The sequence below is a fragment of the Nymphaea colorata genome, chromosome 5 (assembly GCF_008831285.2).
Source record: "Nymphaea colorata isolate Beijing-Zhang1983 chromosome 5, ASM883128v2, whole genome shotgun sequence".
Lineage (NCBI taxonomy): Eukaryota > Viridiplantae > Streptophyta > Magnoliopsida > Nymphaeales > Nymphaeaceae > Nymphaea > Nymphaea colorata.
Window position 1 is genome coordinate 12,454,619 of NC_045142.1, and position 19,025 is coordinate 12,473,643.

At 40.3% G+C, this 19,025-nt stretch overlaps 1 protein-coding gene across 2 annotated transcripts; it reads left to right on the plus strand.

Moving 5' to 3' along the window:
* The first annotated feature begins 1,202 nt into the window (after positions 1–1,202).
* Positions 1,203–11,683, plus strand: LOC116254773 (cinnamoyl-CoA reductase 1-like). 2 transcript variants are annotated; one of them, XR_004172751.2, is made up of 7 exons: positions 1,219–1,439; positions 1,527–1,699; positions 1,794–1,979; positions 2,085–2,247; positions 8,764–8,950; positions 9,053–9,293; positions 9,437–11,683. XR_004172751.2 is itself a non-coding variant. In XM_031630343.2 (6 exons), the coding sequence occupies exons 1-6, from the start codon at positions 1,295–1,297 to the stop codon at positions 9,195–9,197; spliced, it is 999 nt and encodes a 332-aa protein (XP_031486203.1). In that variant the 5' UTR covers positions 1,203–1,294; the 3' UTR covers positions 9,198–9,322. The 2 variants fall into 2 exon arrangements, 1 of the variants encoding a protein (XP_031486203.1); XM_031630343.2 differs by lacking the exon at positions 9,437–11,683 and having other exon boundaries at positions 1,203–1,439; positions 9,053–9,322.
* Positions 11,684–19,025: the final 7,342 nt, after the last annotated feature.

The window sequence follows — 19,025 nt, forward strand, 5'->3', positions numbered from 1 at the left end:
AAACACAGGGATAACATTCATACTTCTAGACGGCCAACACGGTAGGGAAAGATTTTAATTCCCAACTTTTCGAATATGTTGGGGAAAAAAGTAATTGCCAACAGCTGTAGGTGTGGGCATTGCATGGTACCATTACCTGTGCCTAAAATTGTTGGGACTGATATAGATTACTCCCAACAGCTGTGGTCAACGGTAAAACAATTCCCCACAAAACTTTTACGGACGACCCATAATCCGTTGGCAATTAAACTAGTGACGGCTATTCTATATTTTTGCCAACGTCATTGGCTGTTGGTAGTTTTCAAATATGTTGTAGTGTCTGTCGGCAGCTTAAGAAGAATTTGCAATGTCATATATTTTCTTCTATTCATTGTCCTAGATTCTGACTTTATTTTCTTGTTAACTAGGTTTGTTATCCTTGGTTGATGCTTTGGTATCTGTAGTGTGCAACGGGTGCATGAAGCATTGGTGCGAAGACTCTTGAGCAAGAGAAGTTACGAGTGTATAGTGTTTTTTAAGTTCTAGTGTGCGCCTTTTAATTGGGTATTTAAACTTGTGTAATTGACTAATTACTTTGAACGTTTGAAGTTAAATATGTTTTTTTCCTTTGTTTACCAGTGAGTGGGGAGTTTATGACGTTCACTGCTTGGAAAAGAGGATGTAGCACTCTTCTTCCTGGACTTTATTGGTTGCTTCGGAACCAATGTGGTCTAAAAGAATAGTTCACCGATCGACACAGCGGCCATGGGAGTTGATAGAGCATCCTACACCTTTGGAGCTTAAAGTTAAGTATGTTTATAGTGTGAGAATTATTTTATATCATTACAATTTGTACTGGCTGTTTAAGTAAAGAGTGAGAATTGGTGCATACCTATCCTTGTTTTTCAATGAACTGTTGCTTTCAGAATATCTGCACAGCAAAAATATGACGGCAGAGATGTCTTTGTCCTGTTCTACCATTTATCGGACAAGTGGAGGGGTGGCAGTTCAGAGCTTCACCTCACAGGACGGCCCACACTAGCCCCATAAAATATATTCATTTGTATATCTTTGTTGTTCTGAAATATTAATTGTTTGTATGCATTAGTACCTGTAACGGAAGTTCACTCATGAAATATATTTATTTTTATATATTTGTTTTGAACTATTAATTATATTTATTTTTATATGTTTGTTTGAACGATTGATCGTTTGTTTGAGTGGACAGGTACTTGCAAAAGGATTGAAGTTATTAGAACCCTCCAGTTAGAATTGATAACCCCGCTATTTATCCCTCCCACATCTGTGGAATGGAATGCTGGAAGCAGAGGGGATGGAGGCAGCCGGAAAAGTAGGGGAGGTGGTGTGCGTGACGGGTTCTAGCGGTTTCATCGGTTCCACTCTCGTCCGCCTCCTCCTCCGCCGGGGCTATACCGTCCGCGGCACCGTCCAGAACCTCCGTAAACTCTCTCTCTCTCTCTCTCTCTGATGTCCATTTATCTGGAAGTCTGGAACGAATATTTGAAGCTTCTCTCTCTCTCTCTTAGAGAATGAGAAGGAGACGAGGCATCTAGAAGCATTAGAGGGAGCAGATTCGAGTTTGCGTCTCTACCAGATCGATCTACTAGACTACGACTCTATCTTCTCCGCCATAAATGGCGTCGTTGGCGTCTTCCACCTTGCCTCTCCGTGCACCGTGGATCAAGTTACCGACCCACAGGTATTGCCATTATCTTAATCGGCTTCGTCCTTTGCCTTTTTCGTTTATCATGACGTGGACAGTGGGCTCGTCACTTGTGTTTGGTGCCTGGTAGAGGGAGCTTCTTGAACCAGCGATACAAGGCACACTCAACGTCCTCAAAGCAGCGAAAGCGAGCGGCGTGAAGCGGGTCGTTGTGACTTCGTCCATTTCGGCCATAGTTCCGAGCCCTGGTTGGCCAGCGGACGTTGTTAAGGGAGAAGATTGCTGGACCGACGTTGAGTACTGTAAGCAAAACGGGGTATAAATCGTTCTTCTTTAATTCTTGTTGGTTTTCCCTGATCTCATCGATTGTTCACGAGAATTCCTTCTTCTGATATAAACTCTTTGGCAATGGTGGTCTCAGTTGTGGTATTCAGCGTCGAAAACTCTAGCAGAAAAAGAGGCATGGAGATTTGCGAAAGAGACCGGACTGAATGTGGTTGTGGTTAATCCGGGGACCGTACTGGGTCCCATTCTGCCTCCTGCCATCAATGCGAGCATGGGAGTGCTTCTTGGTCTTCTTCAGGGTAAGTGACTTCTGACGATGAGAATGAGAAGTGAAGCTTATGGCTCAAATTGGAAGTTTAATAATCTATCAACAAGGAAAGATGGAGAAGCTAATGTTCATGACTCTATATGATTTTCAAAGTATCGCCTAGATCCGAGTCTGTGCGTTTCTGGAGGAAGCTCAAATATGTGATTATGCTGCCTTCAGCCAATTTAACTACTGTTACAGTTCAATAATTTTCCCTTCATATAACTCTAAATCTCATAAACACTCTCTCACTCTCTGTCACACACACACACACACAGAGGGTGAATCAGAATTCCGCCAAATGGCAAACTAGTTGGATGGACAACCATACCATGCCTAAGAGGTGCATCCTGAACTTGGGATGCCCACCGATGATATATTTGAGACCAAATCTCTCGGTCGCATGTTCACCAGCTTGCATGTTTCTGTATTTTTCTGTGGGCACGCGTGCATATGTTGGTTAACCCGCCGTGTCTTATATTTACTGTGAATAACAGTGCATACAACCGAAAAATATGAACATGATACCATCAAAATTAGTGTCCCCTTTTGGATTAGAAGTGTCACTTCATGTGGTAAAAATTTCATTGCTTTTCCCCTTGGTAGTGTGTTGGTTGTGAAAACCAGCTTAATAGAACTGAACATATATGAGAAAACCCTCAAAATTCATGACATTTTTAAATCAAAAGTATCAATCATAATGGTAAAATTGCATCGGTTTTTTTTTTTTTGGTGGGTTGGGAGGGTGTTGGTGGTGGTGTGGGGGATGGGTGGTAGGGAAGGTAAACTGAAGTCAAATACATTTAACCGGACCTTGAGAATTGCACATTCAGCAAAAATATCATTTCTATGTATTGCTAAAGCATGATCTTGAAATTTATGGGATTGGAAGCCCCACGAAATTGTTTGTGGGCACGTCCTTTTTATAGGTGTTTTGGCATTCTCTACAATTGTCAATCTTCGTGAAGGCATGCTTTGATGCTCAATCCACATAAAAAAATTGTATCCTGAATGACTGCTTGTTCAGGATGGTTTTGGTTTATGGATTTGAAGATGGCACTGCCTGGCCAATTCCATCCACAATATGGTGTGATTAGGATGATCAAGTACTGAAGAGGGTATTTGATTTGTGCTCTTGCGGCAGTGGGAACAAGGATGTTTCCATCCTGATATTCCAGGAACAAGGGTAAATTTGTGCCCCTTGGAACAACTACAAATTTGCTGCATAGATTAGAACTGCAACGTTTTTGTGCTGCTGTCTAGCATTTGCATAGGTTGGAAAAACTTGGAACAGGGATACATTATGCTATCCCGGTGTTTGATTCCTGTGGAACAGGACTATTGATTGAAAGTGGTGTTCTAGTTCTTGGATTAGGTTTTGCTTGTCTGCAACAAAGTCCAATAGTAAAAATCATCTGTTTTTGGTCAATGAATTCACTGTTTGCAGTGGATTTGAATTTGAACAAATGAATTTAGAGTCCATAGTACTGCTTTAAACAAAGTACTTGTTTTATTCTTAATACAAGTTATGAATGGTCGAGTTTGGGATCGCCTAAGTAATATGGACTCAGATATGTAAGGTCCATAAAACCTGATTAGAGCTTTTTGTAATTTGTTTCCCACTTTGGATTGGATCTGGACCATGCACAGGATTTAAGGATGATGCATTTGTATATGTGACTTTTTGTCTATACAAACACATTACATTTTCATATTTACAGAATTATCATAGCCTATTTCAAATCATGGCCACAGGCATATATATGCATTTGTTTCCACAATCAAAAGCTCATAAACCTGAATGCACGTGAAGATGAGCATTTGATAGTTTACCTTCCCGATCACAACAAACACAAATATAACTTATTTGCACATAGTACTGTTGCTTTTGCACAGAACACATCAGAAACATAGGTCGTCAGCCAAATTCACAAACAATGACTACAAACGTATATATAAACCTATTTCCACAACCAATCTTTCATGATCTTGTTCTTACATCAGAATAAAGTATAAACATATGTATAATATGTTTTCATATAATACAATTATGATTGTATGTAATACACACAAACATGTGTAACTGCCAAAATTCACATACTGCATCATGTAGCACATTAATCTCATAAAGTTTTACCTGTTTCACATTCATTTGTCCATTGTTTCACATTTACATCACATAATTCCCAACTTGATTCATGTCATATCACATAATTCTGTCTTGCATTTGTTCATCCATAACTTGCTTCACATAAATTCATTCTTATCCTGTTTCATATTCACATCAGGTAGCACATCTTACATTCATTCGTTTGTAGCTTGTGCCACATTCAGATCATATAACCTGTTTCACATCCCATATCACATATAGTATACTTGTTTTACTTCACATACATCCATAATAACTAAACATGACTTGTTTTCACATGTCTATCATTGCCGACTACTAAATATAGTTCAGAAACCAGTTTTCAATTCATTGTATGATATGAAGGGAGGAAATGTTTGGTTAAAGTTGTAACACGGCTGTGAGTGAAGTGTCATGATAGAAACAAAGTTTTCCTGAGATGAGTTCAAGCCACATAAATGAAAAGAAAATCTGCAAGGAAACCATCATCAAGGCATTTAATTTGAGGCATCATTGCCGTGTTTTTTGAAAGTCATAAAGCCAAAGAATGTCATTCACATATAACTATCAACAAATTATAGATCATACTATAATGAAAAATCATGTAGCATGAGATGGATACAAAATCAATATAATGCATACTTTCCTTCATGTTAGAATACATACTTTCTTTCATGTTAGAATGCATGTAAAGAAAATGTAACAAAATGAACCATGTTGGCTTACTGATAACAAAATTATTCGATGTAAATGTTTTAATCCTTCAGGTAATTGTTGCTAGCTCGATCTCATGATTGTTGATTATTTCCTCTTTGTTTTCCTGTTCAAATCATCTTCACAGACACATCAGAGTGAACTGTTTGGCATGTGTAATGGTGTATTCTGAAGTTACATGTACACATGCAGTGTGCATGATCTTGGCAGAATCTTGCTCGTTATTTCATCATATGTAGTACATAAGCAACATGGACTCATGGAGAACTTACTAAACGAAAGAGAGAGAAAGCTATTGTCACAGCAAGAGAGAAAGCATTCTTTGTCAAATGCAAGAGTCGTAATGCCTCTCTCTCTCTCTCTCTCTCTCTCTCTATGAATTCTCAGGCCAAACTATATTTTTCAAAATTTTTATAGGGGACAAAATTAAAATCCTTGAAAATTATAACCAGTAACTTCTTTTTTTCAAAATCTATGGGGGGCTCCTGAACTTCAACTTTGTTTGTTCTCCACTAAGCTATGGAACAGCAGATCCATTGATATTTGGAATATGCGGACAATCTTTTATATGTTGTGTCCATTGTTTGGCTTATTTGCTGTTCCGTGGAATATAGGTGTTATAGTTGTGGCATTCTACCGTGATCCAAATGCCCTTGGAAACACACCTATGGTTGCCTATAACACCCTGTCCCCTAACTACTGCCTTATCGAAGTTGATGGATCTTTTACTTTGGGAAATGAACCCGGCCTTCTTAACCTCTAAAAGTTTCTACCTTCTGAACAAAAATGCCATTCTTTGTTATCACTTGGTTGAATGGGGCTAGTGTTAAAGATGAACTTGTACCTCTCCACCTACAAGCTTGCACACACATGTGCATGTACTTTGACACACAGACAGTATTGCCTGTTCACTTTCTTTTTACTTTCAGAATTTAGAAGAAACAAATGGCTATTTGGATTTTTCTCATTGAAAATCTCCCTGAAACTGCAATAGCTCTATATATTCTATGATGATTGGGACTTTCTGATTAATTTAGATACCCATTTTGGATTTGGATGCTTTTTTATGTTTTTTTATTCAAGTGCTTTTAGTTGTTTGTAACCAATACCTTGTTAAAGAATTTTGGTTTAAGTTAGTTCTTAGTAGCAGGAAGGCAAATGTGCATGTTAGATAAGTTCTTTATTCAGGTAAAAAGAAGGTAATGCTTGTTCTTTTTGATTTTTTTATTTCAAAAGATAGAACAATAATTTGATTGCCTAAATGAGCTATCTCAGAAAATATCAGGATTTTATGTACTTGATACTATAGGAAGTGGCCAACTCTTAGGCTGCTTAATTTAGCTGTGTCCCATGGATTATCCATTTGTCTCCTTTTTCATACCCCTTTTGACGTGCTACTCGTAGTAGAAAGTTAGAAACTTCAAGGAAAATGTTTACATTTCTGTGGTTTCAGTTGTAGCTCATGTGACATGAGGAGTTATACTTAAGCTGCCCTCTTCGTGCTATTGTTGTTGTAATCATTGTGTTATTATTCTTGTGCTGATATCATCATCTTCTTTCTTATTGTATTATTATTGATGCATCCATCTTTTTCCTTTTTTTGGAGGATTTCAATTATGTTCTTTGGGAGGGATCTTGTTGTGATCCTTAGCTTATTTACCGACCAAGTCTGTAGGATAAATATGTAAGTTTTCCTGAATTTTTGGTCTTAAAATTTCATATTGCCACCTTAGATTGGCCATATATGGAACGTTTACATCATTTTCATAAATATCGTTTTTGGGTTTTTAATGGTAAGATTTTCCCTTGGTGTCTTTAGGCAAAGTTATTTTTTTCATGAAAATCTTGGAAAAAACTCAGAAAACTTTAAAAAATAAAAAAATAGTTATAAATGAAATAAATCAGAAACTAATAATAAAACATAAATAAAACTATATAAAAGTGATAAAAGGAACGTTGTAGTTATGATAAAAATGATGAAAAATAATTTAGATTAAGTTTAAATTTGAATCCATGATAATATCAATCTAAAAAATAAAAAAATGAAAGAAATGGGAAGCAATGGCAAAAAAAGACGTGAAAATAGCCTGATTAATATATGTTTCCCTTTCATTCAAAAGTTGTAGCTTCATATCCATCCTGCACATAGAAGCCCATGGTAACTTATTCAGTGAGCGTACAATAGTCAAATGGATGTCAAAATTATTCTGCTACTCCTAGGATCTAGCATGATACCCAATGCCTTGCAGCATTTGTTGGTGGTAAAAAAAAAAATTGTTGCAAAATCTTCATGTTCAGTGTTTTGGACTGACAACACAACAATCCATACATGAATTTGATAAAAATCTGTTGGACATATGTACTTTATATTTGACATAAATTTATAAGTATGTATATCTCGCCCTATCTCCATGCCCATCCTTTAATAGAATCATACGTCATGTCTTCCATACCTTTATCAAGAGCCATACATTATGTCCTGCTTTGGTACAAGTCATGGGTCTGCCATCATGAAGGTCAAAACTAAATATAATGGACAAGTTTTACTACATAAACTGATCATGATGGAAAAACATATAAAATTGTTTTCAACATTGGTTCGTATCAAGCGTTTGAAAATTAGAACTACTAAATTCTGGGGATCTTTGGCTTCTTATGTGAGTTGAATGGGAAATTACGTATGTGTTGATATTGTACTAAAACCTCTTGTATCAACCTCCATTGTATTTGGCCTTCCTTTGATTGATTATGGGAGAATCTGTGTTTCCTTTGCCAAAAATTTTCTTTTGCTTATTGTGGTCTTTATCATTAATTGTCAACCCAATGGATGCAATTGACTAATTTTATAGCCTTTCCCATCATGATCAGTTTATACAGTAAACTTGTCCCATATCTTTTGTTTTGACAATCATGGCAGCAAACATGACTTATACCAAAGCAGGAGTTGAGGTGTGGGGCTCGATGAGGTCGGTATGTAAGACAGGACATGAACTTCTTAAAGGATTGGCACATGGATGGGGATAAGCAACAGATATATTTTACAGACATAAGTTTCATAAATACAATAAATTTTGTCAAATGCATGTATGGGTTGTGTGTTTCAATCCAAGAAAACTGTAACATGTCACAAATAGTACCATAACAATTTGCAAGTGCAGCAAACGTGATGTTTCTGACTCCAAATCCTCATTGTAAATTTAGTGGATAAAATTGGGACCAGTCATTTTACCCAAATCTGAAGCCCATATCCAATAAGGTGCAACTCTGGCATGACTACCAAGTAACCATGTTATGTATCCGAATAAACTTGGAAAGTGGAAACTTCCCTTTCCTCTCATTCTCGTTCATTTGCACTTCAAGAATTTCAGATCAGACAGCTTTGTGTATTTTGCTATCATTTCATTTTTGTAGTTCGATGCCAACTCAGACAAGCTTGTATTTTTGTTTATTTGAACAATTTGCCTATTAAATCCTTGAGTCTATTTTGTTATGCATTTGACTTACAAAATGTGGATTTGCTTATCCCAAACTTACACAGTCTAGTGCCTGAATACAAGATTGATGGTCGAACACCATCATTGAGAAACCTGGTTGTCACATTTAACAACATATTTCTTATTATCTTCAGCCATGAAAACATGGTGTGTTAAAATGCTATCATTGCAGGAAACACTGATCCGTACAAGGATTTGCACATGGGATCTGTACATGTGAATGATGTGGCTCTAGCACATATTTTAGTATATGAGAATGCTTCTGCATCAGGAAGGCATCTTTGTGTTGAATCTATTACTCATTATAGTGACTTTGTGGATATGGTTGCCGGACTTTATCCAGAATATAACTTGCCTAGGTATGTGGACTCTCTCAAACTGACATTCTAAAGCAAACCATTATCACTTGACTTGCTGTCATCGTTAGTAATTGGAAGCATTTCTGTTTGTTGCTGGAGCAGGTTCACTGAGGAAACCCAGCCTGGGTTACTGAGGGCAAGTAATGCATCCAAAAGGCTGATTGATTTGGGAATGGAGTTTGTTCCATTAGAGCAAACCATCAAGGACTCGATCGTGTCACTTCGAGAGAAAGGATTTTTGAATTGAAAAATGCTGCTCAGAATATAACATGATATGGCATGTTTTGTACGTTTTCATGGCTTTCTGCATCTATATTACTGTACCTATTCCCGGCATAAAATGGTATTTAAGCTATGGCTCTTCATTATGTACATATCAACTTTCACCGTGCCATCCTCTTTACCATTTACCACTTCCAAACTCCAGTTTTAGAAATTTTTGAAAGCATCGGTGCTCTCTCTCTCTCTCTTCTCTCTCTCTCTCAGTTTTGCAGGCAGCCCGACGCAACGGACTGGCGGTCGAGGGCATCCGATGGATGGCAACCGAGGCACCCAATGTAAAGGGAGATGGGCAGGGGGCTCATTTTGGAAGAATCTAATAAACTGTTCATATTGTTGGACTTGCCTTTGATCGTCCCTCATCAGCAACCTGAATTTAATGAGCACAGTGAATTCTCTGCATTGGGTACAAGCAAGGACTAACTATTTGTGAAGCGTTGGTCGACTAGAGTCTTTGAGATCACGTCATTCCTTTGAGGGTATGTGTAACCATCCGAGCGAACGGGCAGGAAGATTCTCTTTGGAGGAAGTTTCCAGGTAAAGTCGGTCTTCGACTAATGTTTCATAAGTGGTTGGTCACTCCAATAAAGTTTCTTGCATATTCCGCTGCTGGGGAATACGTCCCCTATTCTTATTAACAAAAATTGATATTTACAAAGAGACAAAAGACAGAAAGGGGAGCACGACGAACTTCAAGGCATCGCATTCCAAAGCAGTTTTGTCCCCAATGGGCAAGGCTTCAACAATAAAGCGATTACGTCAACAGCAGGTCTAAAATGCATAATCTGTAGGTACTTTCTGCAGCAGAAGAGACTAGAATTTCTAGTCCCTAGCATCAAAAGGGTGATCCAGCAGCCTTATGGTCTTGTCTCTCCATCATTTAGGGCCTATCGTGAGACCAATCCCACTCTTCAGCGCGGGAGAGCTGAAAATGATGTCTTTCAAAATGTTGAGCCAAACATGGGCGGAACAGTGGTTGTGAGCAGTCAGCCCCAATTGCATCACCTCATTTTGGTTGTTGGAAAAGCCAACAGCTACGTTGAAACAGTCAGATTGTTGAAGAATTGCAATGTGTACACACGTCTTGCAAGGAAAGAGGGCTCTACGATCATCAATCAGCCTCAATACCCGTGACAAACCAAAGAGTGGCCATCCGGTGAGTAAGCCTGTTAGTAAACTGCTTGTCCCAGAGAAGCTATAAGTCTTTCCAAATGCTTTGAGCTATTACAGCTGGAGCAGGGGTGGCTTCGCCGCGACGGATCCTATTGCGCACTTTTCAGATGTAACCAAGAACCATGGGAAGAGTTGCCTCTCATATCTCAGACTTCCAACCACGTCTGAAGCTGCTTTCCTTCCATTTAGAATGGTGGCGATGATCTCCGGTGCAACCTTGCAGGGGGAGAGGGCCCCCGAACCCTTTTATTTCTCAAACATAGAGGAACAGGAATGGAGAAGAATACACAGTTGAAAAAAGATGCACAACATGGGTTCCATCCAAGACAAGCATGAAGAGCTTGCACAAAATGTGGTGACCCTGAACCAAAATTTACCTCATGTTTCTAACGGTCAGTGACTGTAACGTCTCTAACGCAGGGTTGCATCGAAGAGAAGTCATTCTGTGAGCATTAGTCTTCAGCACGGAGTATCCCCAACCAGCCTGCACATGTCTGCTCAATGCCCTTTGGAGCTGCATCTTCCACCTGTGCAGAGCCGCCACTATGGCTATCGAGTCCTTTGAGTTTGGGAGAGAAAGCAAGAGGTCACTCAAAATTTGTTCTGCTACCTAGAAGAGATTTGGGCGAGTAAACTTGCCCCGCGCCGTAACAATTTCACCTTTGCTGTTTTTGATGACACCTATGATCTTTCGTCCAGAATTCCAAGTAATAGCTGCTGTTTGGATGATGAATGCTGGATGATGAATGCCTGGCCCCCGAAAGAGGGCCACGGTTCTGGTCTGATGGCCATTGCCTGCCAACACATTCTCCAAATTCTCCTTTGCCATTTCACCTTGAAGTCATGGCAGCACCATCACTTGGAACCGCTTCTTGCAGATTCCTCCATTGAGCAATTCTGACATCAAAATTTCCTTCCCACCAATTTCCAGCAACCGTGCACTCAGCAGCACTGGATGAACGGATGGGAGACTGATTCTTCTTGTCTTGCACATATACTGCATCGGTTCGTAAGAGAGAATCCCAGCCTTCTTAAGTCTGTTGGGTAAGTAAATGGCTGCACATAGCAAGGCAGGCACACCATTTAGCTCTAGGCAGCGCATCATTTTTCCATATTTTGTACCAAATGGAAGTAATCTCTTTGCGAAGGTGCACTAAATCATAGATGTCCCGCTGACTGACCGCCGCATTGCTGCGATTATCGAGCATTAGGACGTCAGTCTCTTGGGAAAAGTTAGTGTGTTGGATAACCTGGTTGATCCGCGGGGAGTGAATGTTGCAATGAACTTCTCGGTACTCTCACAAATCGACAGACTCAGATATATATTGGTTGCAAAGAATAAGGTCCTGATCGTGAAGCAAAAGCTCGACAATTTCCCATCCCCGTTCTTCCTTCCAAAACCGGGCGAAGTTTCCGTCACCCCCATAAGATACTTTTCCAAGGCCATGAATTACTTGACTTTGCCCGCACTGTCCATAAACTGTCAGAGCAAGTATTTTGCTCTCATCATCAAGGCCCAGGTGAGTCAGCCAATTTGGTTTAAAGGGCTAAATAAATCATTTGAGATTTAGTATTCATTTGAGATTTATTATAGTACTGCAGGTTTCACAGGCCCGCACCTCCTTCCTTGGGGAAACGTAAGTCCTTCCATCCAATAAGGTGTTGTTTCCTTTGAGATTTCGTATCTCTCCAAAGAAAGCGGCTACAGAGTCTCTCTAGGGTCTTTATCACCGTATTTGATAGCCGGAATGTTATCATCTAGAAATTAATTAACTGACCAAGAACATGATGAATCAAACAAAGGCACCCTGCGTATGAGAGCATTTTACCTTTCCATATGGCGAGTTTCTTCTCCACCTTGCCCATTAGAACGGAACAAGTCTCCATGGTCATCTTCCCCAAGAAGATAGGAAGCCTTAAGTAAATAATGGGAAGGTGGCAGGATTCCATTCAAGGACTAGAGCTATAGATCGGACCCTGTCTTCACTAACCCACAATGGAATAAACACTGATTTCTGGTGATTAACTCGCAAACCAGTTCCATTTTCAAACTCATGGAGGAGCTCTTAATCTCAATTATAGTATTTTTGAGATCTCTACAAATAATCATTATGTCATTAGCATAATATATGCAAGAAGGGTATTTTGAAAATCTCTAAAATTAGATATTTTAATCTTCTTGATGGAGACCAGCCAACAGATTCTCTCAGAAAAAATTTCCATGATCACCGTGAAAAGATAGGAGGTCACCCTGCCGAAGGCCTTTTTGACTATCAAAGAAAGGGTCCTCCTACCAGTGATGACAAGGGTATAGCTCACCGTCTACACACATCTCATAATACTTCTAATCCAATCTTCACAAAAGCCCAAGTGAAAAAGAACATTTCAGGAAGGTCAATTGACCGTCATAGGCCTTAGACAGGACAAGGTTTAAAAGAACTGATTGCATAGTATGATTGTTGAGGCTGTTAACTATCTCATGACAAAGAAGCACCTGAGCTTGAATGTGTCTGGTAGGCAAGAAGGCTTCTTTGCCCTGATTTACAATTCGGGCTAGAATGTCTTTCATTCTGAGCACCATTATCTTGGAATAATCTTATAAATGGAATTGCATAAAGCGATCGGCCGAAACTTCATAATATTGGAGGTATCCTGATGCTTGGGAATGAGAATTATATGAGAACGGTTAATCTTTCTCACAATTTTCTCCGTATGGAAGAAATCTTTCACCACAACGGAGACATCCCCCTACCCCCTCCAAAATGTGCCAAAATTGCTTAAAAAACTCCCCACAAAAGCCATCTAGCCCTGTAGCTTTGTCATTGCCCAATTGCCGAACTGCTATTCTCACTTCCTCTTCATCAACAAGTTTGCAAAGGTTCCAATTATCTTGTGCAGATACCATTGGGCCTCTATGAGGCCTAAGGGCAAATTCCCACCTTTGATATGGTCCGCGTAGAACCTTTGGAAGTATGTCAGAGGCCTCGTGAATCGTCTTAGGGTTCTCTGCAAGGACATCATCTATTTAGATTCTGTGAATTATGTTTTTTTGGGCCCTGCTCTCACAGTGGGATTGAAAGTATTTGGTGTTTTGGTCGCCCTCATTCAGCCATTTAATCTGAGCCTTTTGTTTCCAAAATAGAGTTCTTCCTCTTTCAAGGCTGCATCTAACTCCTTGTGAAGTATCCATTCCATCTTATTTGGATAGGCCAAGCACTCATCCTTATGTTTTTGCAAGCTATTAAGGAAGCAATTCTCTTTGGGATACTACCATACATGTTGGTATTCCACCATAACAATCTTGGTCGAGTGAGATTCATCTTAGTTAGCAGCTGGATCATCGTACATCATCTTGTCTCCGCATTCCAATAGTCTCAGATGATGGATTCACAATTTGGTCTAAAGAACCAACATTTATACATTTTGAAGACTTTCTTATTGAAATTCCCTTTCTCACGGTTAACACAAGAGAGGATTAAGGCATTATGGTCGGACGATGTGCAGGTCACTGTCCAAAATGAAGGAGTTAAAGTCATGACAAGATGCCCTACTTGGCGCTTGCCTTGTTTTGTCATGTGGGCCTCTTAATGGATTGAAATTGTCAATGAGTGCCATCGGTCCGTGACTCAATTGGATTGCACTTGAGAGATCTCTGAATGACAACCTACGGATTAGACAATTTGGATGTAGATGCACCCCAAAAATGGAGAATTGGAAGCCATTTCTTGTATCTCTGCAGTTTACTTTCAACTAGAACGGATCTGATGTAGCCACTTTAAGCGTAACAGCACTAGGGTTCTATCCAAGAATAATTCGGATTTGAGATTCCGGGTTACCACTAACAGCAAAAAGTGTATATCCTCTGAGCTTATTCAGTAACTGTACTTAAACTAGTCTGGCGAATTAAAGGGTCTAGAATAAAGAAAATCATTGGTTCATGTTCTCGAATAGTAAAAAACAAATCTTTTTGAGCTGCTTCTCTAGCCAACCCTCTGACATTCCGCGACAATATCTTCACGGATAAACTGACCAAAGGGAAGGTAAAGGAAAGCAGCTTAATTGTGTAAGGCCTCTGGTGCCCCCTGTCCCCGGCTTGCCCAGTAATCTCATCGTCACTATCAGTTGTTTTTACCTCTTTCACATTAGAGGTAAGGTGAACATTGGGAGGAGTTTCCATTGTAGATCGTCTGCCATCCCCATAGCCTCCTCTGCCACCACTGTACCTGCCTAGCCCAGTCGAGACCTCACATTTAAAACCCCTTCCTCTTCATTCAATGACACATTTCTGCCAGCAGATTTAGATGCAATTTTGACAGGATGCTTGTGCTTACGGAGACAAGGTCCTAAGGACTCAGCCATTTTTGCCCACCCAATTGGGGATTGGGCCACCTGCTTGGTCATTAGCTGAAGGGAGTAACAAAGTGAACCTGCTCTGCTCACAGTGTTGGATGGGGGATGAGATTTTTTTCCTTAGAACTCGCTTGGGAGGGGTTCGGTTGAGGGGGAATCTAGGCAGGGGGGGTGACTTGACTCGCCTCTGAGGAACTGTGCTGAGGTCGACCTTTCCTCCTTGACCATTTGGGTGATCCCCACTGGAATTGTTTTGGCCACGACGCTCGTGCATATCTTGTCTACTGTCTCCAAGACAAGTATCAGTGGGGCAAGGTTGAGGGTTCTGATGACCGGTTGGCGATTGGGAGAGAGATCATCAGGACTGCCGAGTTCTATGGGAATAGGAATCGTCTCTTCCATTACCTTTCCCGTCTGATGGCCACTTAATGTAGCAAGTCAGTTTCCCTCCTGCACAAGGCCAGTTGGGGCCGAGAGGTTTCAGGTTCAGATCTCTGGTTGCAATGACCATTACGAGCAATAGTCACCTCCTTCCAACCTTGGCTGGTTAGTGGTTGCTGCGTTGGCTGAGGCTTCGTCGTTCGACAATCTTTAGTAAAGTGGGATGGTCATGTGGCATTTCATACAGAATTTGATTTATCCTTCATGCGTGATGGTCTGCGTACCAATATCGTTGTTTCCACACTCCAACTCCACCACCGAATGGGGCTTGAAGGAGGACACTTCGATATAAATCCTGTCATGTCCCACCCTTAGTTGAACCTTTGTAAAGGGGTCTGATTCTATGAATTCCCCACCAAGCGCTCGAACCACTGTAAAGTAGATTCGTTTGTTCCACAGAATGGACGCTGAGTCCAGGAAGCTACACCTACAATGGAACCTTGATAGATTCTTCAATACAGATGTCCATACTAGGAGTCCATCTGCACCCCAGCACTAGTATTCCTCGCAACCTCTTTCCGAAGGATGATATTGAGCTTCTACTAGAAATCGACCCGTGCAAAGAAATATCCTTTACCTGCAACGGAGAATAGTGGATTCTTTACCTCATACCACAGAGAGCACAACCCCGACACTATGTAACTGGCCTCCATTGATCCTTTGTTTATCCCACCCAGGAAACAAGCTATAGATGTAAATTTGAATTGTCTTTTCATCTCCTCTAAATCTTCTTCAGAGATGGTAACACGGAGAAGGCTGTTCATGATATGCACTTCCACCTCTTCCTGCTCTCCATCAGAAATTATTTCTTCTCTGTTGAGAATCGTTGCCCAAAATGTTAGGGGAATATGCGCTTGTCTGTCCTGTCCCTCCCACTGCTCCGAACGGTCCGCTCTCTCCAACGACAGTGCTTCCTCCTCATTCTGCTGCCTCAAGTCTTCCATGCTTTGATATTGTCGTTGAGAGTCATCGCGGGCCGCCGGAGATACCAAACTTTGCCCTACCGAACGAACCTGGCTCAATCTCCATGGCCGAGGGTCTGGCAGCATTGCCGGGGAAGGGAGCTGCTCCAAAGACACTACGATGGATAGGAAATCTCAAACCCTAGGGAGACTTCTCTGATCTCTCCTCAGTACACAATCTTTTACTATTTTGTTAAACTGGTGGAATGATCTCGTCTCCTTACAGGTGAGGAGTTGATTCTTCCTCATGATGATAGAGAGCACATTGATTGGCCAAAGCGATTCCTTGTTTCTGAACTCCGTCCAGACTTAGCAGCCTCTAATGGGCAGCTAACAGACTAAACCAGACACCACTACTGTATATTCAGTAGTGGGCCTTTCGAGGACCAGAAAAGATGTTTTCGAGGACCAGAAATATTTATTATATTCAGTAGTGGGCCTTTTGTCTTTGATTCGAGCATAAAAATCTGTACTTGAGAGAGGAAGCGTCAATATCTACCCACCATAGCACATCCGAACGACTGTGAGTTGGAAATTTTGAAGTACATATTTAATCCATCAGTTGTTGATTTGGTGAGCAGATTTCTTTTGAGAGCAACCGGTAATTCCTGCGGAGATATTTTTTCCTCACCATCTCTGCACATGGTGAGTCTCCATAGTAGGCCTTGAATTCCTACTGTAACATCATGACCTTACATATGATGTGAGAGACGAGACCCACACCACCCTCGTCGATGGGAGTGCATAGGGTCTTCTATCCCAAAAAGTGGGGATGTCCACGCTCATCTGAGTATGCCCAAACAAAACTAGATATGAATTTGTCCATTTTTAAGAGGATGCTGAGGGAGAGTCTGGAAGATCTAGACCAATAGCATACAATATGTAACAAAACACTCTTAAGACAAATCCTGCCCATATAAGAGAGCACATCTCTCTTACAGTCTTCCTTTTTGTCCTCTTGCATGCCATTAACGTCAGTTAGGGAATCCTGGCGTCAGTCAGAAGTAGGAAGAGTGTGAAGCAGGTCCGGTGGCGAAAAACTCTATGGTTCTGGTCTGTAAATTGCTTCTCGTACCAAAGGAGTTCGGCTCTCTAAAAAGGAATTAGCTACAACGTCTAGTTGTCATAAGTAGGAATGTAGTACGAAGGAACCCAGCTCGAGCTCAGCCACCTCCAGTCACGTATTGCTCAACTCAAGCTCTATGAGGCAACTCAAGCTCAACTTGGTAAACCAAGTCCGAGTTCGAGCTGGACTCGTTTAAGCTCATGTCACTTGATTCATATATATATATATATATATATATATATATTCTTTTTCTTTAAATGAAAATGAAAACAATAAACCTTTGTCAAAAAGTTGCGGACATAACCTTGAAGATTAACAAACAAGGAAGACACGAGTCGAGCTCCTGTAACTCAAACTCGACACATTTATAAGTCGAGTTCTAATTCAAGATCAATCTCAACTCGTTTATTAAATGAGTCAAGCTTGAGTTGAGCATACATGGCAAGTTTGAGTCGAGCCCAAGTTGGCTTGGCTTGTTGTACATCCCTAGTCATAAGGCTTCTTTTTCTACTATAGAACATAGCAATGTACACTTAGGCATGTTATCATGCTCTTTCTACTATAATACAGTCTGATTCGTTATGTTGTCTTTTGAGTGAATGTGTCTAAGTTTGGTCCTTTATGACAAGATTGTTTCTTTTTTCTTAGTCCTTTTTTACTAAAGGGTTCCATATGGACCTGGAGAGCTGAAGGCTTAGCTTGAGGAGCATTTGGTTACTTGCTATGGGTGCAAGGCTGTTAAGGTTGTCATGCGCCATGCTTGTTGTTGCGTGTCATCTTCTTGTTTCTCTAAGCATGTCTTGAAGAAGCTTCAAATCAGGTTCTCTTTTCATGTGACAAAAACTAAGGTTGTGTTTGATTTCTCACAGATCTCAGCTCCGAGGGTATCTGAAATCAACAATAGGTGAGATCCACACTTTTAACAAATTATGCATTTCAGCCCCAGCATGGATCTCAAATCCACACTATATTGTAAAAAGTAAGTCCAGGGTTTTTTTTTTGTTTTGGGGGGTGTGCAGCGTGGAGTTGGTTCGGACCTCAAAACCACAGACCTGGGATCCACAGTGATCAAACGCAACCTAATTGCAAAAAAAACCCCATCTATCATATTTCCTTCAAGCTTGAACATCCAATTATATGACATGAGGTGGTAGTCTAAAGACCCTTCTTTATAGTGAGCAACTCAATGAGTCCAGTATTTGAGACTCAATTAAAACTCATAAAAGTCGCTGAGACAAAATGACATTGCGTGAAGAGGAAAAGGAAAAAGCTTCTCCAATTAGAGAGTGGGAATACTACGATCAGACAAAGTATTAAGGTGCAAACTAACAATATCTTTTCATGTTTTATGAACATCATAGATGTGGAGTTTGTTGTGAAGTTGAAAACTGCACGTTGGATTGGTTAGTAACGTTCTTTTAGGTTGGAAAAAACTACAGTTTTCGTGAACACAAAGGAGGTTCAGGCTCAGCAGTTGGCTCACACAAAGTTCGGATCTAACCTCAGGCATCGCTGGATGTGGGAGAATGGACCAAGAAATATGACAAAATTTTGATTTGTGCTTGAGGATTAGGAAAAACTTCATGGTAATGTTAATCATCTTGTTTAAGAAAAATTGGCACCTTATTCAGTTAGCATAACTTTCTTTCACTCATCTTCACAAAAATATTAGATTTCTTTGAAATTGAAACGGTTCAAACCAGGAGGATTTTTCTGATATTAATCGAAACAAAATTCAAATTTCATCCATTTACGGAGATGAGGGAGAAATTTCATCTATTTACAGAAATGAGAGCAAACAAGA

Excerpts from the sequence above, each read along its gene's own strand:
- LOC116254773 (XM_031630343.2), top strand. The coding sequence starts at position 1,295 with ATGCTGGAAGCAGAGGGGATGGAGGCAGCCGGAAAAGTAGGGGAGGTG. Across the intron at positions 1,440-1,526 it reads CGGCACCGTCCAGAACCTCC|AGAATGAGAAGGAGACGAGG; the intron begins GTAAACTCTCTC and ends TCTCTCTCTTAG. Across the intron at positions 8,951-9,052 it reads CCAGAATATAACTTGCCTAG|GTTCACTGAGGAAACCCAGC; the intron begins GTATGTGGACTC and ends TTGCTGGAGCAG.